The sequence below is a fragment of the Taudactylus pleione genome, unplaced genomic scaffold (assembly GCF_031769625.1).
Source record: "Taudactylus pleione unplaced genomic scaffold, aTauple2 ptg000086l, whole genome shotgun sequence".
Classification (NCBI taxonomy): Eukaryota; Metazoa; Chordata; class Amphibia; order Anura; family Myobatrachidae; genus Taudactylus; species Taudactylus pleione.
Genome location: NW_028284488.1, coordinates 2,167,465 through 2,192,604, shown reverse-complemented (window position 1 = coordinate 2,192,604; position 25,140 = coordinate 2,167,465). Strand labels below are relative to the sequence as shown.

Sequence of the window (25,140 nt, the reverse complement as noted above, 5' to 3'; positions counted from 1 at the left end):
AGAGTTGGGAATAGAGTAAGAAAGAGCAGGTAACTGTCTTGGTAATACCGTGCTGCACTGCAGGTGGGACATATATTACATTTGCAGAGAGATTTACAAATAAGAGGTATGTGTCCAAATTTAAATCTAAATTGCGGTGTAAAAATAAAGCTGTCCAGCATTTGTGGGCTACATGCAAAAACAGCCAGCATTTACCGCACCTGCAAAAACAGGAGAGTTATGGTAAAACGTACCCTTGTTAACTCTCTTTCTTCAAAGTCCATAGGGTCCACAGGGAGACAATGGGGTGTAGGTGGTACTTGGAGGACCGGACGCCAACATGAAAACTTTTTTCTATCCCAGGATGCTCCGGTCCTTCGCCCTATACCCCGCCCACAGCAAGACAATAGGGATGTCCCAAAGCAGTTGTTCAAGGGCGGGGACGCTCCTGAGCTGAGAAGAGAACCCGGCACCCGAAGGAAGCATCCTGAGAGGCAAATGTATCAAAGGCACAGAACCTAAGAAAGGTGTGGACAGAAGACCACGTAGCTGCCTTGCATAGTCGTTTGGTAGACGTGCCACAGCAGGCTGCCCACGAGGGACCCACAGAATGAGTAGAATGAGCAGAGATTGTAGTCGGCACAGGAAGGCCAGTCTGCATGTAAGCCTGTGAGATAGTCATGCAAAGCCATCTGGCCAGAGTTTGTTTGTTAGCTGGTCATCCCTTTTTGTGGAATCCATATAGGAAAAAGAGTGAGTCCGATTTCCTGATGGAACTAGTACGGTCCACGTATATCTTCAGAGCACGGACCACATACAAAGAGGCCTCACCTGCTGAGAGGTCTGGTGATTGAAAGGCCGCAACCACAATTTCCTAATATGGTGGAAATGAGAAACCACCTTGGGAAGGAAGCTAGGGCGCGTTCACAGAACAGCCCTGTCCAGATGAAAGATTAGAAATGGGGAGCGACAGGAAAGCGCCCATACGGGCAGATGCTGTAGCCAGAATAAAGAGAGTCTTCGCAGAGAGCCATTTGATATCTACTAACTCTAGGGGTTTGAATGGAGTGTCCTGAAGTGCGTGGAAAACCACTGACAAATCCCACTGAGCCACAGGAGGGATAAAGGGAGGTTGTATACGTAGAACACCTTGAAGAACGTTGTGAACATCCGGTAGAGGAGCAAATCTGCGCTGGAACCAGAGCAGAGACGTGTACTTTCAGGAGGCTAGGCGGAGTCCGAGATCCAATCCAGCTTGAAGGAAGGCAAGGATTCAACAGACCCTAAAAACCTGAGAGTCATAGTTCCTAGTAGCACACTATAGGGAAATATGTATGCCACACCTGGTGATAAATCCTGACAGAGGCCAGTTTAGCGCTCTGAGCATGGTCTGGACCACAGAGCTAGAAAACCCTTTAAACCTTAAAGAGATGTCTCAAGAGCCAAGCCATTAAAGACAGACAGGCCAGGTCCGGATGGAGACAGGGACCCTGACAACAGGTCTGGTTGTAGAGGAAGTTGGAGAGGAACGTCCATGGAGAGACTATGAAGATCGGAGTACCAATGGCATCTGGGCCAAGCCGGAACTACCAACAGGGCCATGCCCCCCTCTTGCTTGAACTTCTGAAGAACCCAAAGCAGAAGGGAGACTGGAGAAAAGAGGTATGCAAAATGGAAGGTCCACCTCATAAATAATGCGTCGGGGTCCCTCATCCTGGCCCCGTACACTGGAAGCTTGTGGTTGTGTCGTGAGGCCATGAGGTCCACGTCCGGTAGACCCCATTTGTCCACCAGGATCTGAAAGACTTCTGGATTGAGAGACCATTCCCTTGTATGCACGTCGTGACGGCTGAGGAAATCCACCTCCCACTTAAAACTCCCAAGATGAACACTGCAGAGATGGCTGGGAGATGGCGTTCAGCCCATGTGAGAATGCAGGACACTTCTGCCATTGCTGACCAACTTCGAGTGCCTCCTTGGTGATTGAGGTAGGCTACTGCCGTGGAGTTGTCAGAATGTACTTGTACTAGCCTGCCCTAAAGAATATCCTGAGCCAGGGCTTTGTAAATGGCTCGGAGTTCCAGGATGTTGATCGGTAAGATCGCCTCAGCTGGAGTCCAGCATCTTTGGAAGGAATGCTGGCTGGTCACTGTGCCCCACCCATGGAGGTTTGCCGATGAGACCCTTTCAGCTTCTGAACCAAGAAAAGGGTAGAATAATTGCCCTTCCCTCGCTGTGATGAGGGGATCGGAATTATTACCCCCGAGAACAGCAAGCACTGAATGGCCTTCTGGAGGAATAGGGCTTTGCTTGGGTCCGATGGAGGTCCTGTGCAAAAGAACTGCTACGGGGCTGCCTCAGGAATGAGAGGGCGTATTCGTGGGAGACCACTTATTTTACCAAGGCGTCTGAGGTGGTCTGACGCTAGAACTGGGCGAACTGAAGAAATCGACCTCCCACCCCGGGAGCCCACAGGGAGAGACCCGCCCCATCAGGCTGAAGGCTTATCCTCAGATTAGGTAGGTGGACATCTAATAGCCCAGGTCTGTTTGGTCCTAGGCTTGGAGGCCTTAGTGGATGCCAACTGCCGTGGAAAGGACTGACCTTTAGCTTTTGCTTGGGGATGAAAGGACCAAAAGGATGACATCCGAGGCTTCATAGTAGATGCAGAGGGCAAGTATGCCATCTTGGAAGCTGCCAAGGTAGTCACAAGCTTGTCCAATTCTGGGCCAAACAGGATCTGAAACCGGATAAGATAAGACTGCGCATAGATGCGCAAGCGGGGACCCGCCTTACCTGTCCCCTTGAGCCCCGGCTGCAGTCTGGGGTCCAAGGAGCCCTGCTAGCTAGGTCCCCCCGGAGCCCTGACAAGAGTACCTAGCCAAGGGCTGAAGTTGCGGCGCCGCGGAAGGGTGATGGAGCAGCAGTGCAGACGTCCAGAGGACTGTCCAGCGCTGTTTGTTCTGTATTGAAAATTTAAATTAAAATAAATCATAAAAATAAAGCTTGGTCAGTTTAACAGCAGCCCCACTTTTCTATAACGGTAATCCAGCTCCTGCCGGACACCAACGAAACTGAGTTGCTGTGGGCAGGGTATAGGGGAAGGACCGTAGCATCCTGGGATAGAAAAAAGCTTTGCTATCGGTGTCCGGTCCTCCAAGTACCACCTACACCCCATTGTCTTCCTGTGGAGCCCTATGGACCCTGAAGAAGACAATGTATGTCTACGCACCCCTTGCATTGCAACATGGTTTGTTCAAGTGCTCAATTACTTGCTTTATTTTACTCTATTCCAAACTGTAAATCAGGCCCTGTGTACAAGTGTGCTCTGTACCCCAAGACTGCTTTTTAGTCCAAATCCCATCCTGTGTTTCCCCATTCTTTACACATAGAACTGTCAATGTGACTTTTACTAACAGACCAATATTTAACGTTATTGTTTCCTCTGTGAGTGGCTATGTGTAACAATACCATTTCTGACATACTAAAAGTGATATATACCTAAAAGTGATATATCACTAAAAGTGATATATATAGTGAAATATAACAAAAAATTATATTCTGAGAAGAAAAGCTAATATTAGGAAAAGGCACCTCACACAAGCAGCGGGCACAGGAATCAGAGCTTCTTACTACTTGCCCATTGTGATAAGTTCGACCATTATATGAGCAGCCTGAGGGGAAAAAGATATCAGTGTTACAGTGTGCAGCATTAGGTGTTGCTTTAGGGGAGGTTGGGGGTCATTGAAGAATAGTGCAATGTGTTTTATTCGACTGTAAACCATAGCAACCAATCATATTTTCCCACCGGTTTCCAAGCACACTGTATATAATGATAACTCACATCAGGCCAAATTTAACATAAAAAAGGAGCAATACTTGATGGTATAATTTGACAGGTAATCAGTGAAGATATAATAGACATGGAGGGAATGTAATAGTCTCCAATTTATGAAAAGTGTAGATTTTGAAGTAATAGTCTGTGAGTAGACATAAAGGGGGAGAAGTATCAAACCTTGGAGAGACAAAGAATATCAATTAATCAGCTTCTTACTGTCATTTTCTAAACACAGCCTGTCAACATACAGTTACAAGCTGATTGGTTATTACTTTATCTTTCTCCACTTTATCACTCTCCGAGCTTTGATACATCTCCCCCAAAATCTCTTGAACTTCACCACAATCACTATATACTGGATACAAGTCGCCATTCCTATTTTTGTAATGTGTAACAAACAAGTTGTCAGGTGCAATAACCTGCGACTATAAAGGTCACAGACAAAAATTGTCGTAAAAACTTGCAGAATAACAGGGGTGCCTCTGGCTGGCAATATTGCTCAGCATTTTATTTATTATTATTTAATGAATTTATTATTGGGACAATAATGTTAAAAAAAAGAACATTCTAAATTATGAAGACATAAATATTTTTATGCTAAGGCCATCTTAATTCATTAAAGTACATCCATGTTGGCACTTGTAGTGTCACAAGTTTCTAATATAATTGGTGCCTTAACCATTAATTAATTAAGTAATATGGCCCCAATTATTTTTTTTGTATACATAAATATAAATGTTGCAAACATTATTGCCCAATAATAAAATCTTTAAATAATTATGGCTCATCAATATTTTAATTGTTTTTGGGAATCTTAATTGAGTATTAATTAGTGACAAAGTCGTGCATATGTTAAATGTGACTCTTTATTATGTTCGGCCTGATCAGCTAGCTCACAATGCAGGTTGTTTGAGCAATCTCTCTGGCCAGAGCCATTTTCTGGCGAGCTTTAGGCGAGTTTTCTGGGGATATCATCCTTTTTACCTGCTGAAAACTGCTGAAACTCGCAGCTGATTTTCATACTAACCACAAAATCGCTGTTTGTTGCATCTGGTGACTTTGAGACCAAAGTCCCTGGAATCTCGCACCGATTTCTGCTGACTACAAACTGTACAAAAACTGCAAGCTATTACATTTGGCCCTTGGTGTCTTAACTTTGACTTTAGAAAGTTTAGCTCTTTCAAGTAATAAAATGGCTAGTTACATTCCCGTGACTTCATATGATCAATACTTGTCTTTACTGTAAGAATAATAAAAGTTTTTATTTTTTAGCTAAATCACACTTCTTTTTACCATGGGTGTAGGTGTCCGAGAAGGAGAAATAAAGATATTATAAGTGACTTACCATCACACACAGGGCAGCAGGTTCCTGGTCTGGGAGGTGCAGGGTTTCTGCACAGAGAGGCACAGTGACGTTTTCTGCACTGAACTTTGCCCTCCTGTGTACAGAAGAGACATACATTCATAGGGGTAAATTTACTAACATGAGAGTTTTAAGAAGTGGAGATGTTGCCCATAGCAACCAATCAGATTCTAGCTATTATCTTCTAGAAGGTGCTAGTTAAATGTTAAGTAGAATCTGAATGCTTGCTATGGGCAACTTCTCCACTTCTAAAAACTCTCACTTTAGTAAATTTGCCCCAAAGAGTGACAAAAAGTTCTAAATTAATATTGCTGTTAAAGATTACTGCTACACCTCCATTTGAAAGGTATATAGAGCACTACGGAGTTAGTATTTGCATAAGAAAAAAAAGAACTGTACTACTTTGTAATACTGCAAAATAACAAATTCCTACAATACACATATTTCAGATGTAATGATCCCTAAATATGAGTGTGACTCAGGGAGCATGGTTGAGTTACGTCTTACTGAACTGTGCTTCCAAGGGAGTGTCTCTGATTTACCGCTCAAACCGCAAGGGGTCGTAAGTGTTAGATACATGCAGCTAAAAAAACTGGGCAAGTTGTGAGAATGCATGGCACAATACACATTGCATGATATGCAAAGCTAGGATTCACGGATACTTTTGTGTCCAACTCTAAATCAGGTAACGATACTGTCTTTGAACCTTATGAATACCCCTGCCTATACCTTCTAATATCCTTCCTATAAACCTCTAAGGATGACGCTATTTTGCATACGCAGTCATACAGTAATTAAAGACTCCAGACCTAGAACCTGTGGTTCCAAAGCACAAAGTATTATTCAAGTAAAAGTACAGCAGTTACACGCTATGATCCTCATATAATCTTAGCGCAAAGAAATTATACAGACCCAAGTACAGTTATACATACGCAGCGCTCTCTGGTCCAGATGTAGGCATCAGCAAGAAACCCCTCGTCAATCAGCATTCAGCACGAAGACTAGGAACCCAGGGTCAGAGCACACATATTTATACCCCCCCGAAATAAACAACACAATAGAGAAGTTTGTTGCTAATACCATTGGTCCTAAAGGAGAGGGCATATGTTACAAGGCATTTAACAGGTTGGTTCAAATAGACACAGTCCAGCCTCTAACAACTGGTGGTCTCTGGTTTCCAGCGTCATGCAAATCCTAACAGTTGTTCATATAATGTACATTTTGTTGCTTGAAGTCTCTGCGGTCCATAAGTTGAGAATGCATGTTGCGATCTCTCCATCGATATTACCAGAATACTGTTGAGAGAGTACGCATCAGTACAATACCAAACATGGCTTACTTATCACGTATAAAACCTTAGTTACGAAATAATCTTTATTTCCTAACAATTATAATAAATGTGCATACTTGAATCTTATACCTTAAAGCTTATGGAACCTTGTATGTGAATATGTAATGTGTGAGTATGTGGGGTTTTATGTAAAGACGCTAGTTAACTTGGGGCAGATGTGTGTGCATGAAGCTAATATTTGGCGTTTTCATACAGAATCTTATGCATTCGCTAATATGCGACTAGTTAACAGCGCTATTGTGCATCATATTAATGTGTGTATGAGAAATGGTGTAAGATGCAATCGCATGATGCTAATAGTAATATCGCCACATGTACTAAAGTGTGAGTTTATCTAAAATAGCGCTTAGGTGGCCATTCGCAAAATGGCGTCTTGCGATCTAATTTACAAGATGGCATCTTGCGGCCAGTCGCAAGATAGCATCGCTGCGATCCAATTTTAAACTGCTCTTGTCTCAGCCAATTATCCAGCTTCGACAGTCCACCCTTTGATAGCGAACAACATGCTATCACAATCTGATTTTTAAAATATAATTTAGGCTTACATTTATATACTATTTAGTGTTATAATGGGATGGTACAAGGTGATTCTTAATCCATCAATAATGTGTCTCTGAGTGGGGACATAAAACTACTATTATACGCACACCGCAGATCTTGGAAGATCATGTGAAAGGTGTCGGGATACACCAGTCCTATAAAGGCAGTCTTGAAGGGGAAATTTGAGACTTTACATTATCTGAGGAGTTTTAAAAAAACATTTCAATAATACATTCTATGCAGGTCTAAATAGAATACATTAAATGATGGTATATCCTAGTTCAGGGTTGTAATGCAGTTCTGTATTTACCTCGGTATTCATACTGACCTCCATCATAATTTCGTTCTTTCGTTTTACTCTATTTTTACATTTTCCACACTTCAAGACAATAGGAACACACCGGACACATATACCAATTATTATGATGACCATCAGTATAAGGATTAAGAATTTGCCTATGCTGGTGATCACTTCCTGGACCCATTCCCCTAGACCTGAGAACCATTTCACTGGGTTCAGCCATGAAACCCATCCTTCTATCTTCTCCCCTACTTCAGCCACTGAAGCATTATGGTTCTTACGAAATTCCCATTTCAGCTACAGAATTTCATCCATCTTTCGGTCTATCACCTCCTTGGGGTCGCTGGTATCATTTGTGACATAGGTGCAACATTTTACTCCAAATTGGGTGGCCAACGTTACGCAATACCCTCCAGTAACAGCAGTTAAATAATTTAACACTAGCCTGTGTTGCACCATTTCTTTCTTGTATGCTTGCAATTCTCTCCCTGTATACCTGAATGTGTCATCGTACATCTCGGTGATATTTAGCAAGTTCCTGAATATATCTAAAGTTTAATGTACCCCGAGTGATCCTGGTGGGATCCAATGCGACTAAAACTTGAAAGCCAGTTGTCTCACTAATTAACTGAGTGGCTTTGTGCACGTCACCAGGTATCATATTTCGTTTGCCTCTGTGTTCATATTGTGTGTGAAGATATGGTGACGGTGTGTTTTTATGTATACCAAGGATTTCAACATGTGTGAGGGTCATAACTTCTAGGACTACTCTTCCCAGGTAACACAAACCTTCGGAACTCAGGGAGAGCCACTTATATGCTTTCCTTCCACATATAAAATATACATTATCAGGGAGAACATAAGGAATGGTATGCATCAATTATCATTAAGCACATTTCCCTTGCAAACAATCCTATTTCTGGGTCTTCCATCTGGTACATGCCAGTTTCTGGCTGTATTATTTTAGCAGAATAACCATCTGGCACCTTACCAATAATTTCTTTGGTGGAACTCAATGCATACCGGTATCTAAAATGTCTCCCACTAGATTTAATTGAGCGTAACAGATCATGGTTTATGGACTCATTATCAGCTCTTTGTGAGAAGGTCATCGTCTGATTATTCCCTGTCACTTCCCAACTCCCGGGTTTATTGGGGTTGGTAATGTTTAAACACAAAAGTGATCTATCTACTTGGAATTGATAGAGTTTGAAATGAGGTGGTTTGGATGAGAGGAATTTTCCATCCAATGTTTTCCCTTTCTGTAATACTAAAATTTCAGTGATATTCAGCGGAAATGGCACCAACCCTACATTATGCTGTCCCTGTGGCACATGTGAACACACCCAGCAATCAGTTGATTTAACACTTTGCCTACCATGCTATGATAATCCTCTAAAAGATACCCAACCCAGTACGGGTTATATATAGGCTGGCACCGTTGGATACAATTCTCATCAACTAGGGACCCACAAAGCTCACAAATACAGGAATCTTCAGACGATAAACCTCCACACCGTCCCCGAGTATCCGGAATAACAGCTCTTTTAACAATAACAGTACTAAGATTGGTCAGACACTCCCCTGATTGGCATTGCACTCCTTCTGACTCCACGCCATCAGCACTGCCATCAACTCCCCTCTCCACAATCGGTCCCCCTTCACAGAAACCGGACATTCCCGAACCGACCAGGATGGTGAACAATCTAATAGAGAGTATGAAAATGAACACAGCAGGCCCGTCCATTGCCACAACAAGACCTGCAGATTTCTTTTAGTTCAGGTATCTCACTACGACCTTTTCAATCCTCCCGGAACAAGCTGACGAGCGACAGGTTCACGCTATCAGCCTTGTCTCCGACTCGTTTCTCCACCGTTTGGTTGACCTTTTTGCAGTGAGTGGAATGGACCCAGGTATCTCTCTCAACCACCTTCAAAGATGTAGTATTTGTCAGCAGCACCTGGTACGGACCTTCCCACCGATCAGTCAAACAACCTGAACGCAAGAAATTTCTGATCATAACATATTCTCCTGGTTCAATATCATGACAGTTAGTTTCAGGCATATCATTGGACAACAATTTCAGTTTCTGCTGCTGTTGTTTTAACTGCTTACTCATTGATATAAGAAACTTTACAGTTACCTCGTTGTTACCCTTCAGGTCTTCCTGTGGACTTATCAAATGAGGTTGTCTACCGAACAGTATTTCAAAGGGAGACAGATTTAGAGGGGGTCTGGGAGTGATCCTTATACTATGTAGGACCAACGGTAATGCCTCTGGCCAACCTAGTCCAGTCTCTGCCATGATTTTACTTAACTTATTTTTAATAGTCCCGTTCATCCTCTCTACCTTGGCACTGGCTTGCGGTCGGTAGGTGGTGTGAAGTCGACTATTAATACCCATCAGCTTACACATATTTTGAAAAACATCACCTGTGAAATGAGTACCCCTGTCATTCTCGATGATTTTAGGGATACCGTATCTGCATACAAATTCCTGAACTATTTTCTTGGCAGTGAACGCAGCAGTATTAGTGGCCGCTGGGTTGGCCTCAACCCAATTAGAAAATACATCAGTGCACACTAATACATACTTAAGATTCTTGCAAGGTGGTAATTGGATGAAATCAATTTGTATCACCTGGAAAGGTCCATCAGTCGGTGGAATGTGGGACGGTTCGGTAGGGATCGCTTTCCCTATGTTCTTCCTCAAGCAGGTCAGACAGGACATTGCTATCTTTTCTGCTTGTGACGAAAAACCTGGTGTGCACCAGTATGCTCTCCCCAACTTGCACATACCTTACTTTCCCAGATGAGTCAGACCGTGTGCTGCCTCAGCCAGGCTGGGGTAATACGCCTTGGGGGCTACTGACTTACCTTGTCCGTCCCTCCAGAGCCCGGAAGACTCTTGCCCACATCCCTTGGACTTCCAAATGGATTTTTCCTGAATTGAACACAAATTTTGCATCTCAATTAATTTCAGCATAGCAATTGTTTGGAAAGACATAATTTTTTCAGTGGGAGAAAACATTTTTAACCCTGCTGCCCATTTTGCAGCTTCATCGGCTCTGTTGTTGCCCAGTGACACCGGGTCATCCTCACATGTATGGGCTTTACACTTGATTACTGCCACCGCTTTGGGCAGTTAGCTTGCTTCTAAAATATGTTTTATGTGTCGGGAATGTGCAACTGGTGTGCCTGCTGCTGTCATAAAATTTCTCAGACGCCATAGAGCCCCGAAATCATGCACCACCCCGAACGCATATGGTAAATACGTTGCTGGGTTCAGCGCGCTGCAACATTTAACAGTGATGTTTGCAGGTGCGATTAGAGCTAGTTCCCATTTGGTAAACCTAGCCGAAGAGACGTGTCTGGTTTCAGCAGAGTTCAGCAGAGCAGATACAGCATGGGGAGTGTATACAATCATATCATGACCCAATACTACGTCCTCACTTTTACTCACCAATAAAGCGGTAGCTGCTACACTTCTCAAACAGGTGGGGAGTGATCTTGCCACAGTGTCCAATTGGGCACTGTAGTATGCTACGGGCCTACTGGCATCACCATGTTTTTGTGTAAGGACACCTGCAGCACAACCATCGGCTTCCGTACAATACAAAACAAAAGGTTTCTCATAATCAGGTATTCCCAAAGCAGGTGCTTTGGTCAGACTATCCTTAAGATTAAGGAAAGCCTGCTCTGATTCCTCTGTGTGTATGACACGATCGGGCTTTGAGGAAGAGATTAAGGACCTTATTCAGAATCGGTCGCGAGCGCTGGGCGCTCGCAACCGACTCGATGTTGGTCCCCAGGGCATGCGCACGACGGAGACTGCGCATGCGCGAGCCCCCGCTAACGTCAGATCCCCCGTCCTTAGCGGGCTCGAAGCAGTTGGAGCGAGCTGTCGATGTTGATTGACAGCTCGCTCCGTTTGCTGGGCAGGCAGGGGGTGTGCCCGGCCAAACGGAGGCGTTCCTTTCGGAACGCTTGCCGTTTTGTGGGCGTCCCCACTGACATCATCAGTGATGTCAGTGAGGAGCTTCCTGCTCAAACAGAGCAGGAAGCTCCCTGGGGCTTAAGGTTGACGAGACCCTGCCCTAGGGTCTCGTCGTAAGCCCCGATGGTCACGATGCTCTTAACCATCGCGAACATCTCCCTTAGTGGTCGTTAGAGCTGTGGGTGTTAACCCACAGCCTAACGACCGACATGGAGGCGGCCGTTCAGGATGCAAGCGGCCGCCCTGTTTCTGAGCGACCGCTTGCATCCTACATCCGCCTCTGAATGAGGCCCTAAGTCCTGTAAAGGCAAGGCCAAAATAGAAAAACCTGGGATCCACATTCTACAGTATCCACACATTCCCAAGAAGGTACGAATTTGCTGTTGATTCTGCGTCAGTGTCATGTTCTGTATGGCCTGGATTCTATCATTTGTGAGATGTCTTAACCCCTGGGTTAGGCAGTGTCCCAAATATTTTACTCTAGATTGGCACGGCTGTAGTTTGTCCTTAGCCACCTTGTGTCCTGTTTGTGAGAGATGAAGCAACAAAAGTTTAGTATCATTCAAACATGACATAAACGAATCAGAACACAGCAATAAATCGTCCACATATTGAATTAGAACAGATCCATTTGCAGGTTGAAAAGATTGTAAACAGTCGTGCAATGCCTGGGAAAAGATACTGGGGCTGTCTATGAAACCTTGGGGCAACCGTGTCCATGTATATTGCACACCTCTGTATGTAAATGCAAATAGATACTGACAGTCAGGGTGGAGAGGCACAGAGAAGAAAGCAGAACAGAGGTCAATGACAGTGAAATGGGCTGCGTTTGGAGGGATCTGCATAAGAATGACAGCTGGATTTGGCACTACGGGGAATTGGCTCTCTACTACCTTATTAACACCTCTAAGGTCCTGTACCAGCCTATAACCCCTCCCACCACTCTTTTTCACTGGAAAGATGGGACTGTTGGCTACACTAGCTGTACGAACTAAAATTCCCTGTTGCAATAATCGCTCAATTATTGGAAAAACCCCTAATTCTACCTCCTGTTTTAGTGGGTACTGGGGAATTTTTGGAGCCTGCCTACCGCCTTTTAAATTTACCATTACGGGGCTTACGTTTGCCATTAATCCAGTGTCCTGTCCATCCTTAGTACAAAGGGAATCTGGAATTTGGGACAACATTTGATCTACCTGAGATGGATTTTCATTTAAACTGGTAGAGTGATATATTATCCTTTGGGGAGTGTCCAACATATCCCGCACCTCGTGCGCAACTCTCTCTGGGATATCTAGAAATACACCATCAGGGGTGCAATATATGACACATCCCATCTTACATAACAAATCTCTACTCAGCAGGTTAGTAGGAGCCGCAGCAGCCAGAAGGAAAGAATGCCTGGTATGCAACGGCCCAATAGTAACCTCTGTGGACTTTGTTAAAGGATAATGTTCCACTTTACCTGTTACACCCATTGTTGGTACTGTCTCGTTGGTCACCTGTAAATTAACGGGAGATTTTATCACTGACCTGGTCGCCCCTGTGCCTACTAGAAAAGGATATTCAGTACCAGCTACATCAACCATCATGACCGGTTCTTCCCTAGTACTTCCCGTTAACCTGACTATCTGTAGACTACAGGTATGACCTGACCCCTAGCATTGGCTACCATTCTCCAATAAAGCATTAACGGCCACAATTGGAGCTGGTGCTTGCTGGATATTTGCTGGTCTCTGTGCATATCCCTTATGCGAATATCCAGGTACTCTCTAGTTTGGGGGGTCCTACTCTTTTTACTCTGCAGGTTCTACTTAAATGTCCTGGCTGGTTACAATTAAAACATATTCATGGATCGGATGAAGACACGGGTTGTTGTGAGGTTTGAGCAGGGGGAAAAGGTGGTGGATATGGGTAGGGATATGGAGGATAAGGATATTGTGGGGGATATGAAGTTTGTGAGTAGTGTGGGACCTGTGGTTGTGTAGGGTTAGTAGAATAGAGCTGTGTTTGCTGTTGCGTGGGATTAGTGAGGGGATATAACTGTTCAGGTGTAGGTGTGTGTGTAGATGCAAGTGTGTCTGTTGGCTGTGATGTTACCGTCATTCCTTCCAGAGCTTGAATACTGACAGCCATTAGTTTTTTGCTCTGGGTCTCTCTCTTCTTTGAGATGTTCTTATTATGTTCTATGGCAGATTCTATGAGTGTATCTATTGTGACTCCCCTCCAGCCAGGTTGTGAGGTCTGAACCCGAGTCTTTAAGTTTTCCTTAAGACCGTCCATGAGTACCGTGACTATCATTCCCCTGTGGTGAGTGCTATCTTTATATCTTCTATCCCAGTGTACTGGGTGATAGCCTGCAGAGCCCGGTCGCAATACTCTTCTGCAGATTCACTCTCCTTTTGCTTTATGGTGAAAATTTTGTTCCAGTTAACTACTACCGGAAAATATATACCCAATTGAGTTACAATGCGGGAAATGTTACCTTGGTTTACTTGGTCCGTTAAGGGAACGTCACCATCTAATACACAATCCGTGATAAATTTTGTCATGTCGGTATTGCGTGGTAGACAGGCCTTTAACACCACACGCCAATCTTTATTAGTTGGCTCATGAGAACTACCCAAATTCCTCAAAAATCTCTGACATTTGGCTAGTTCCTTTTTGGGATTGGGGAAATCATTTATGATGGAATTTAGTTCTGCTCTTGTCCAAGGACAATGCATTACCACTTCCCTCGTGGGCACTACACCGTTCGCATCTGCATTTCCATTCGCAACAGTTATTGTCCGAATGGGATGCAGACCGGTAGCGCTGCTACCTTTGACCTTGTTACCTGGCTGGGGCATCATTTTAAACCATACATCACAATACCTTACTGCATAAGTACCGTACTTAGTATGCATAATACGACGGGCCGATCCAAACGGCGCTTCCATTAGCAGCACATCATTGTCTAACATCTCTATTGTTTGCATGGCTCCCATTTTGAGACAACTCCTAAGTTTTTCAATAAAGATTTAAACTGGTGAAAGACAGTCAAGATACTTTCACTTACCTGTGGACGATTTAAACAGCAGCACCCACACACCTGTGAAGATTTGAAGAAGGCTACTCCACACACCCGGACAAGATTTAAGAAGGCAACTTCCACACCTATGGAAGTTTGTCGGCTACTTCCACGCACCTCTCTACAACAAAGACAACATGTACACCTGCTACTGTGTATAGAACGGTAAGCTGCTTACCGAGCGGCTAGCACTTAGCCCTTACAGGTCATACAGTACCTCTAACTTTAGGGAACAAGTTACCCCTACCAACAAATACTCACTGTTACACACTTTTTTCCTGCGCAGAAAAATACACGTTAACCCAGATATTGACAACAATTGAAAAGAATGTAAACCTCAACGGCTTTGTTTAAACACGTGGCAGCACAACCGGAAGTACGTATACGTTATTGTGCGACCAGTCGCATACACAATAATGCGACTACCACACAACTGTATGACAACCTTTAGCTGCGTACACAAAAGTGCGTCTTTACTGTGCGCAAAACTGCGACTCAGCCGCGTGTTCAATACTGCGGCACCCCTTTAAATGTTAGGTTCTATCAACAAAGGAAAACAAACTTTTTCCTCTCTTGTCCCTGGATTCTAGTCAGCGTCCCTGGCTCACACGAAAACGGGTAGCGATCTCTCAGCACCGAGCGGTTGCAGGTAAACCCTGCATGTGGCCACTCCACCCTTTGGTGAGAAATCGATAACCATAAGTGCCGTGTGAGTGGGTAAGTGACTTCACTACGAGCCCCCAACTAAAAATACTGCCTTTGAACCTTATGAATACCCCTGCCTATACCTTCTAATATCCTTCCTATAAACCTCTAAGGATGACGCTATTTTGTGTATGCAGTCATACAGTAAATAAAGACTCCAGACCTAGAACCTGTGGTTCCAAAGCACAAAGTATTATTCAAGTAAAAGTACAGCAGTTACACGCTATGATCCTCATATAATCTTAGCGCAAAGAAATTATACAGACCCAAGTACAGTTATACATACGCAGCGCTCTCTGGTCCAGATGTAGGCATCAGCAAGAAACCCCTCGTCAATCAGCATTCAGCACGAAGACTAGGTACCCAGGGTCAGAGCACACATATTTATACCCCCCCGAAATAAACAACACAATAGAGAAGTTTGTTGCTAATACCATTGGTCCTAAAGGAGAGGGCATATGTTACAAGGCATTTATCAGGTTGGTTCAAATAGACACAGTCCAGCCTCTAACAACTGGTGGTCTCTGGTTTCCCGCCTCATGCAAATCCTAACAGTTGTTCATATAATGTACATTTTGTTGCTTGAAGTCTCTTCGGTCCATAAGTTGAGAGTGCATGTTGCGATCTCTCCATCGATATTACCAGAATACTGTTGAGAGAGTACGCATCAGTACAATACCAAACATGGCTTACTTATCACATATAAAACCTTAGTTACGAAATAATCTTTATTTCCTAACAATTATAATAAATGTGCATACTTGAATCTTATACCTTAAAGCTTAAGGAACCTTGTATGTGAATATGTAATGTGTGAGTATGTGGGGTTTGATGTAAAGACGCTAGTTAACTTGGGGCAGATGCGTGTGCATGAAGCTAATATTTGGCGTTTTCATACAGAATCTTATGCATTCGCTAATATGTGACTAGTTAACAGCGCTATTGTGCATATTAATGTGTGTATGAGAAATGGTGTAAGATGCAATCGCATGATGCTAATAGTAATATCGCCACATGTACTAAAGTGTGAGTTTATCTAAAATGGCGCTTAGGCGGCCATTCGCAAAATGGCGTCTTGCGATCTCATTTCCAAGATGGCGTCTTGCGGCCAGTCGCAAGATGGCGTCGCTGCGATCCAATTTTAAACTGATCTTGTCTCAGCCAATTATCCAGCTTCGACACAGGCTTTTAGTGGCCAATGCAATTATTATTTATTCATTATACAGAGGAATATCATGTTGTAAAGAGTACAAAGAGAAAGCAAAGGAGAAATAAGGTGTCAGAGAGCAGATGCAGCAGTATACAGCTAGTTCAGGAGAATACAGTATTTATGTGCTGTACCATACAACGGCAACTATGGCACGGCTCCCCATGCGGTCTCCATTCCTCCTCATGTCTGCGTGTGACTGTTCCATCAATACAGCCTGGGATGTGGAAGTAATGGAGAGATGATTCAGAGAGGATTGCATGTAATCTGGCTCATTGCTAAAGGTATTGTACAATGTTTTAACTATTGCACAGGATAGAATGATGTGACTCTAGTGGTAATATTACAAAGTGCAGTAGCCAGATAGTTACCTTGACACCTCTTACAACATTCCCCAGGAACCTCTTCTTGTAGAGCACAAGTCAACTTCGGACAAGACACTCGTATACAATTTACATTACCATTCTGCAGAAAGAAACACATTATTATTATTATTATTATTATTATTATTATTATTAATGATGATAATAACACATTATTATTATTAATAATAATAATAATAATAATAATAATATAAATTTATACATAATATATTATCAGAAAAAAAGTCAAAAGCTACCAGACTAGAAAAGTACAGTAGAGTACTGAGGATAGGAACCCAGTATGGAGAATGTTGTAAAGAACTCATACATGGTACCTTACAATACTGATTGGCATGAGACAGGAATATGCTTTATCATTATTAGGAGTAAGAATCCTTTCTACACCTAAATGAATGAATGAACTTGTTCTGCATCTATTTTCAGGGTTTTGTGTTCGTGGAATAAAACATATTTGTATCTCTATGCAAGATAATTGTATATTTTGTACAATATTAATATGAAATAGACAAATAATCTACTTACAGTTACTTTATGTATATAATGCATTGCAACCCTATTCATTTAGTTTGCTAAGTATTTTTTTTTGTTAAGTTAGCAGGCACATGTTTCCTTTCCTATTTGCTTCTGCACATCAATAAGGTACAGTAGCCTGAGGTGATTAATCTGGAAATGCTAGTGTTAAAAATGAACATGGATGTACTGACAAGCAAGTTCTCATTCCTTCTCTACATAGCTGTTCCCATTAGATTAATATTTAACCCTTTAATTTACAGATCACTTATTTTAGAGGCTGCATGTGGTGCAGTTATAGGGGCTGATGCTGAGTGTGCTGTAAATGCACCCCAAATCGCAGAAGCAATTTCTGTTAATGAACCCCTTGTCTGGCAGCCAGGATCTGCGTTAGAAACAACCACCAGTGAAGCCCTGTAAGAGGTCAGAAGATCAGTGAAGCTACGTGCCTTGAAGAAAGGTGAGTGCATTGTTAGAGCTGAGAGGTTGAGGAGAGAGTAGGAAGGGTATGGTGAGGGGACAGGAGAGAATTTAGATCCGGTTAGTAGGTAGGGGAAGGATGAGTGTCTGACGAGTAGAGAGGAAGAAGCACAATTACATGCGAGCCAAGTGGAGAGAGGAAGGTCTGATTGGTGGAGAGGAGTAGAGCTAGGTTCTTATTAAGGGACAGTATAAAGGGCTAAGGTTTAAAGAGTAGAAAGAAGTAAGGGTGGAGGTATGGTGAGTGAAGACAAAGTTTTAATTAGATACTCTTAACTTAATTCATGTATAAAACATTGACAATTTAAAACAAAAAAATGTAAAACTATTAGTGAGTTAAGTGGTTAAAAGAAGCCATATTTGTGACCATATGAAAAGCGGCAACTATCTTAGGGTGCTTGCCATTCGGTGACAGTAACAGTATGCGCATTCTATTCACCAGGCCAGTGTCACATTCACTTATATCCTACAAACGCATTATCTATCAGGCATCAATAAAACTGTAAAACTTTTTGAATGCAGCAGAAACATGTACTAATAAAAAACTTTTTGGGCTTAAACATGTACACAAAAACAAAATACACTGTATGCTTAAGCTTAAGTGACTATGAAATCAGCTTCAGTGGAGCACAGATAATAACACGCGGTTTGCTAGTACTGGGGATCATCTTCATCATATGCTATTTTCATCTGCCCCTGATCACCTAGAAATAACACAGGTTTCTCAAGCACAAATGTGTCTTTGGCCCAGTCTGCATATGTCCGCCATAGCATGAACATGCCCTTACATTGGAAAGTCCCCACCCTGGCTAATCAGGTGCATATATGTATGGGTACATATACGTGTGGACACTATTCTGGTGATTTCATGCCAGATGCGCTACACCAACGGGCATAGTACTCACTCTGCACCAGGCCTATGGTGTTAGAGACAACATAGGAGATATCGTTTCTCACTTATTTTTACTTTTATATGTTTTTATTTGCACTAGTGCAGACCTTAATGGTAGACAGAAAACTGCAGAGCATGGATTCATTAGTACTGGGTAGTAGGTAATGACAAGGGTTGTCATCTCCTCTCTGTAATTACCACCATGTGTAACACAAGGTCACAGCCTGTTAATGACTCTAGTCTGCCTCAGAACATTTAGAACATATTCTGATGAGCATTTAATAAAATGTCTTTTGCGTTGTTTTCTAAATGTAGCACAATATGAGCAAACTGCTCTAACTAATAATCACATCAAGGAATATAAACGAACGAACAGCGGTATGGATCACTGGTTTCGGCGAAAATGGCAGGAGATCAAGTCCTTGGTCTTGAGTTGCTGCCTCTACCACTGCTTGTCTCTAAATAGCACAGTCATGAAATCATGGGGAGCAATGATTCCAGTGTCTGTACAGTATGCAGAACAGTTTGCTCTCATCATGTTCAAGGCTGATTCAGGGTTATCTGTAAAATGGCCCCAATTGCACTCGCAGAGCGTGCATGGAACGAAGTGCAAATATTCGCCCATATGCCAAGTCGTACTACAGTATGTTACCGCACCACTCCTATGTATATTCTCTTTCAACCAGCTGCCATCATTGTCAGTGTTCACTTGTACCAGCACTATACGTTGTGCAAGAGATTTGTCTGAAATCAGATACAACTTAGCATAGCCTGCAATTCCTTCTACGCGTTCTCAGTAAACTTCCCCTAAGTGTGAGTGCTGCGTTACCGGACATTTACTCATTATACTGAGTTGCGTACAAACATGAATCTCCACTAAATGCAGAACTCGGCTACAAGCCGCAAGGGAGGAAAGTTTAAAAACTTACATTAAAAGTGTATTGCTTCAAACAAGAAAACATGCAGACTTTAAACCAGCATATACAGTATATATAGTACTTGAATTGCAAATTACCTGGCACATACAGCTATCACATGGATCACCATTACCCTGAAATGTGACTCCATTGGGTATAATATCACCTTGCAGGTCACAGGCTGAACAATCTGGGCAGCATGAACCACGTTTTACACCATGAGTGCAGATCTGCGGACAACGTACAGCATCCATACATCTCACTTCACCATCCTGCCGGTCAGGGAATAAAAGAAAGTGATTGTTTAAAGCAAGGAACGGTACAAAGTTGGAAATAAGAGTTAATCACATAAGACCCAAACAGCTCCAGCTTCATAATGAATATTCCTTTAGTGGCAGGTAATCATGCATGTTTTTCCTCACATGGTCCTTCTCTTACAGCAAGCATGGCTATAAATAAAGAGACCGCTAGCTCTGGTATTAGTCAAGGCTGTTTCTTTAAAAGTATTTTGCAGCAGGATTACTGTTGTCATATCTAGCATGACCTATTTAAGTATTGTGCGTTTTCTCTCATTTGTATGGGTAAACACCTCCCTTAGGAGTAACTTTACTAAGCGTGTTTAAGCAGGGAATTTCATACGGCTATACTATACTATTCAAAGCAAAACACAACACTTGCTTAGTAAATTTACTCTTTAGCAGAGATCAGTTGTCAGCCTATACTTCATTTAATTTTTATGTGTGCAAACGCCTGTGTAATAAGAACCAATGTACAAGTGAGCAGGGGTGTATCTAGGGATCCGAGTGCCCCTGGCAAACTAATGGACTGGCGCCCCCCTCCTCCATAATTTCTGTATAATTACACTATACATTAAATAAGTACTTAAAATGATTCCCAGCTAACTCCTATGCAGTGTCCCCAGTAGTAGTTCTCCCTATGCAGTGTCCCCAGTAGCGGCCACCCTCCCATACAGTGCTCCCAGTAGTAGTCCCCCCTATGCAGTGCCCCAGTAGTAGTCCCCCTTATGCAGTGCCCCCAGTAGTAGTCCCCCCTATACAGTGTCGCCAGTAGCGGCCACCCCCCCCATACAGTGCGCCAAGTAGTAGTCCCCTCTATGCAGTGCCCCAGTAGTAATCCCCCCTATGCATTGCCCCCAGTATTAGTAGTCCCTATGCATTGCCCCCAGTAGTAATACCCCCTATGCTGCTTTGCAGCCAGTAGTAGCTCTCCCTATACAGTGCCCCTAGTAGTAATCCCCCCTATGCTGTATTGTACTCAGTAGTAGTCCCCTCTACACAGTGCCCCCAGTAGTAATCCTCCCTTTGCTGCATTGCCCCCAGTAGTAGTCCCCCCAATACAGTACCCCAGTAGTAGTCCCTCCTATGCTGCATTGCCCGCAGTAGTAGTCCCACCTACACAGTGCCCCCAGTAGTAGTCCCCCCTATGCTGCATTGCCCCCAGTAGTAGTCCCCCCTATGCAGTGCCCCCAGTAGTAATCCCCCCTATGCTGCATTGCCCCAGTAGTAGTCGCCCTATACAGTACCCCAGTAGTAGTCCCCCTTATGCAGTGTCCCCAGTAGTAATCCCCCTTATGCTTCATTGCCCCCAGTAGTAGTCCCACCTAATCAGTGCCCCCAGTAGTAATCCCCCCTATGCTGCATTGCCCCCAGTAGTAGTCCCCCCTATACAGTACGCCAGTAGTAATCCCCCTTATACTGCTTTGCCCCCAGTAGTAGTCCTCCTATACAGTGCCCCTAGTAGTAGTCCCCCTTATGCTGCATTGCCCCCAGTAGTAGTCCCCCCTATACAGTGAACCCAGTAGCAGTCCCCCCTATACAGTGCCCCCAATAGTAGTCCTCCATATACAGTGTTCCCAGTAGTAGTCCTCCCTATGCTGCATTGCCCCCAGTAGTAGTCCCCCCTATACAGTGAACCCAGTAGCAGTCCCCCCTATACAGTGCCCCCAATAGTAGTCCTCCTTATACAGTGTTCCCAGTAGTAGTCCTCCCTATGCTGCATTGCCCCCAGTAGTAGACCCCCTATACAGTGCCCCCAGTAGTAATACCCCCTATGCTGCATTGTTCCCAGTAGTAGTCCCCCCTATACAGTGTCCCCAGTAGCGGCCACCACCCCCCATACAGTGCCGCCAGTAGCGGCCACCAGCTATACAGTGCCCCCTAGTAGCCCCCCCTTCCCCGTGCCAGGCTTACACACACAGAAAAAAAAAAAAAAACAACGTACCTGAATCCACGCTCCTGATGCGACCGCCGCTGGTGGCTGTGTGTTTGTTACTGTGTAGGGCAGACCGCCCTCACTGAGGTCTGCCCTACACTTGTGGGGCCCGGGGGACTAGCAGTGGGTGCAGCGGCGGCTATGGGCCCCTGCACCACAGCGCACCACCGCTAGTTCCGCCCCTGGGGTAGTCCACCCCTTGGCTGCTGGTGGCACTGCCGGACGGCGCCCCCCTTTGGCTGGCACCCCTGGTGAGTGCCATCCTGGCCAGTGGGTAGATACACCCTTGCAAGTGAGAGACATGTAATAGAGAAAGGCCCACTATCTTCTTACACGTATGGCTTATTTAGAGCATCTGCATATTCTAGCAAATAACTTTTAATGTTTATAAACCATATACAGTATGTATATGCAAATCCATGAATGTTGTACGTTGCACTATGAATTTTAACAAACACAGCCAAAACGGGTTGACAAAACAGGACAGTAATGGCATAACACCTGTATAGACGTTCAACATACAAGCCATAATTTTTTTTAACTGCAATACCCATTAAGAGAGCAAAACAGAAAAATATAAAGGACATAGGCCAATGTAGCAATGTCTATCTTTTTAACATTTTTCTTACAACTAAATAGCTGATAACAATATTTTTATAGTTCTATTCAATCATGATCTGTGACTCTTTATGAGGATTTTGCTAGTGGAAAGTATTGATCATTATAATTCTTTTTTTATTCCCAGTACTCACCTGACATATGCAATGATGGCATCCATCAGCGGTGGTAATGTTCTGGCCAGGTAACAAGGGACGCCCACTGAAGTCACACACTAGGAGGAATAAAGGGAATAACATGTAGGTGATGTCACTGCCATCTCGAGGAATGTCTTCATGGGCCATAAACCTCTTCCATGTCTGTCACTGTGCCAACCTGCGGCGAGAGGGACAGACACCATGGTCTATTGATCCCTTCTTTTTTGCATCCCTCTAAATCAGGGGTGATGGAATTTTGGCTCTTCAGTGGCTGCTAATTTCCACAATCCCAAAATAAAGGACCAAATGCTACCTAACTTAACCATATTGATCATCATTTTTTGCACTGTGCAGATTTTGCCTTACAATTGTGGATGAGACTTTACCTGAACAGGTAGGGCAGCACTGGCCGGGGATCGGTACTGGATTGGTGCAAGCAGCTACTGGACACTGAACAGGTAAACATCTCACCAGATTATTCTGCAATGTAACAAAATGTGTCAGAAGAGAACACAACAATCCAAGTAGGTATCTGAAAGAAGTAAGTTACAGTTGCTTGCAGTGTGTTACAACAAGTGAATGAGGACCTCATTCAGAGGTGGTCATAAAATGCAAGCGGTCGCACTGAATCAGGGCGGCTGCTTGCATCCTGAATGGCCGCCTCCTTGTCGATCGCTAAGCTGTGGGTTACCACCCACGGCTTAACGACCGACCAGGTTGATGGTGATCACCATCGCGACCATCGGGGCTTACGACCAGACCCTAAGGTTGGGTCTGGGCACTCATAAGCCCCAAGGAGATTTCTGCTCTGATGGAGCAGGAAGCTCCCCACTGACATCACTGATGATGTCAGTGCGGCCGCCCACAAAACGGCAAACGTTCCTTAAGGAACGCCTCCGTTTTGGAAACCACCCCCCCGGCCCGCCTACCAAACGGGGCGAGCTGTCAATCAACATCGACAGCCGCCCCTTTGGTAACGAGTTCCAGAGTTTCTCTGTCGCTCCGAGGCTTGCGCACGCGCAGTACGGCCGCTGCGCGTACGCAGGACTAACCTTTTGAGTCGGTAACGAGCGCATGGGCGCTTGCGACCGACTCTGAATAAGGTCCTGAGTCACCAGAGTCTATCTCAGAGTGTGGGTATAACAATGTATCACAAAGCTGGTCCTAGGATCACATTGCACAGTTTGAGATGAAGTGTTTCACTCACCAAACAAGAACAGTTCGAACAAAGATTACTCTGTGAAAGAAAATAGTCCCCGTTTCTGTATGCCAGGCCCTCATATTCACAACCTGTAAGCAAGAGAGGAACAAATCATCCCTGACATGTGATTCAGGTAACAGAATGGCTCAAAGCACCAGTTATCACCAGTGGTATAAGGGAGTAATCTCACCTTGCTGGCAGACTGCACAGCACTGACCAGATGGGATGGATCTCTTTAAGCAGGTCAGTTCCGGGCAGTGCTCTCTCACACACTGGATTGCCCCATTCTACAAGCAGATGCAAAAACAGTGCAGAATAAGAGACATGAGAAGAGGGGGTTAGGCAGTACAATCATGGAAGTACAGCCATGGCTAAAAGTTTTGAGAATGACACAAGTATTGGTTTTCACAAAGTTTGCTGCTTCAGTGTGTTGACCTTTCTTTTTTAAGACCTCTGCAATTCACCCTGGCATGCTGTCAATCAACTTCTGGGCCACATACTGAGTGATGGCCGCCCATTCTTGCCTAATCAATGCTTGAGCTTTATCAGAATTTCTGGGTTTTTGTTTGTCCACCTGCCTCTTGAGGAATGACCACAAGTTCTCAATAGGATTAAGGTCTGGGGAGTTTCCTGGCCATGTTTTGTTCCCCCGAGCCACTTAGTTATCACTTTTGCCTTATGGCAAGGTGCTCCATCATGCTGAAAAAGGCATTGTTCGTCACCAAACTATTCTTGGATGGTTGGGAGAAGTTGCTCTTGGAGGATGTTTTGGTACCATTCTTTATTCATGGCAACCCCACACATGAATGGTCTCAGGATGCTTTACTGTTGGCATGACACAGGACTAATGGTAGCGTTCACCTTCCCTTCTCCGGACAAGCGTTTTTCCAGATGCCACAAACAATCTGAAAGGGGATTTATCAGAGAAAATAACTTTACCCCAGTCCTCAGCAGTCCAATCCCTGTACCTTTTGCAGAATATCAGTCTGTCCCTGATGTTTTTCCTGGAGAGAAGTGGCTTCTTTGCTGCCCTTCTTGACACCAGGCCATCCTCCATCCTTCGCCTCACTGTGCGTGAAGATGCACTCACACCTGCCAGCTGACATTCCTGAGCAAGCTCTGCACTGGTGGTGACCCAATCCCGCAGCTGAATCAACTTTAGGAGACAGTCCTGTCGCTTGCTGGACATTCTTGGGCGCCCTGAAGCCTTCTTCACAACTATTGAACTTCTCTCCTTGAAGTTCTTGATTATCCGATAAATGGTTGATTTAGATGCAATCTTACTAGCAGCAATATCCTTGCCTGTGAAGCCCTTTCTGTGCAAAACAATGAGGACTGCGTGTATTTTCTTGCAGATAACCATGGTTAACAGAGGAAGAACAATGATTTCAAGCACCACCCTCCTTTCAAAGCTACCA

At 44.0% G+C, this 25,140-nt stretch overlaps 1 protein-coding gene across 1 annotated transcript in view; it reads right to left on the bottom strand.

Annotated features, from left to right (window-relative positions):
• KCP (kielin cysteine rich BMP regulator) overlaps positions 1-25,140 on the bottom strand; it is a 127,100-nt gene that overhangs the window by 57,608 nt on the left and 44,352 nt on the right. Inside the window, exons 9-17 of the mRNA XM_088468658.1 lie at positions 23,913-24,009; positions 23,729-23,811; positions 22,908-23,001; positions 22,519-22,598; positions 19,633-19,806; positions 16,724-16,817; positions 16,487-16,569; positions 5,163-5,256; positions 3,574-3,653 (exon numbers count right to left, since the gene is read on the bottom strand). Coding sequence (XP_088324784.1) covers positions 3,574-3,653; positions 5,163-5,256; positions 16,487-16,569; positions 16,724-16,817; positions 19,633-19,806; positions 22,519-22,598; positions 22,908-23,001; positions 23,729-23,811; positions 23,913-24,009 — 879 coding nt within the window. The remainder of the gene's footprint in view (positions 1-3,573; positions 3,654-5,162; positions 5,257-16,486; positions 16,570-16,723; positions 16,818-19,632; positions 19,807-22,518; positions 22,599-22,907; positions 23,002-23,728; positions 23,812-23,912; positions 24,010-25,140) is intronic.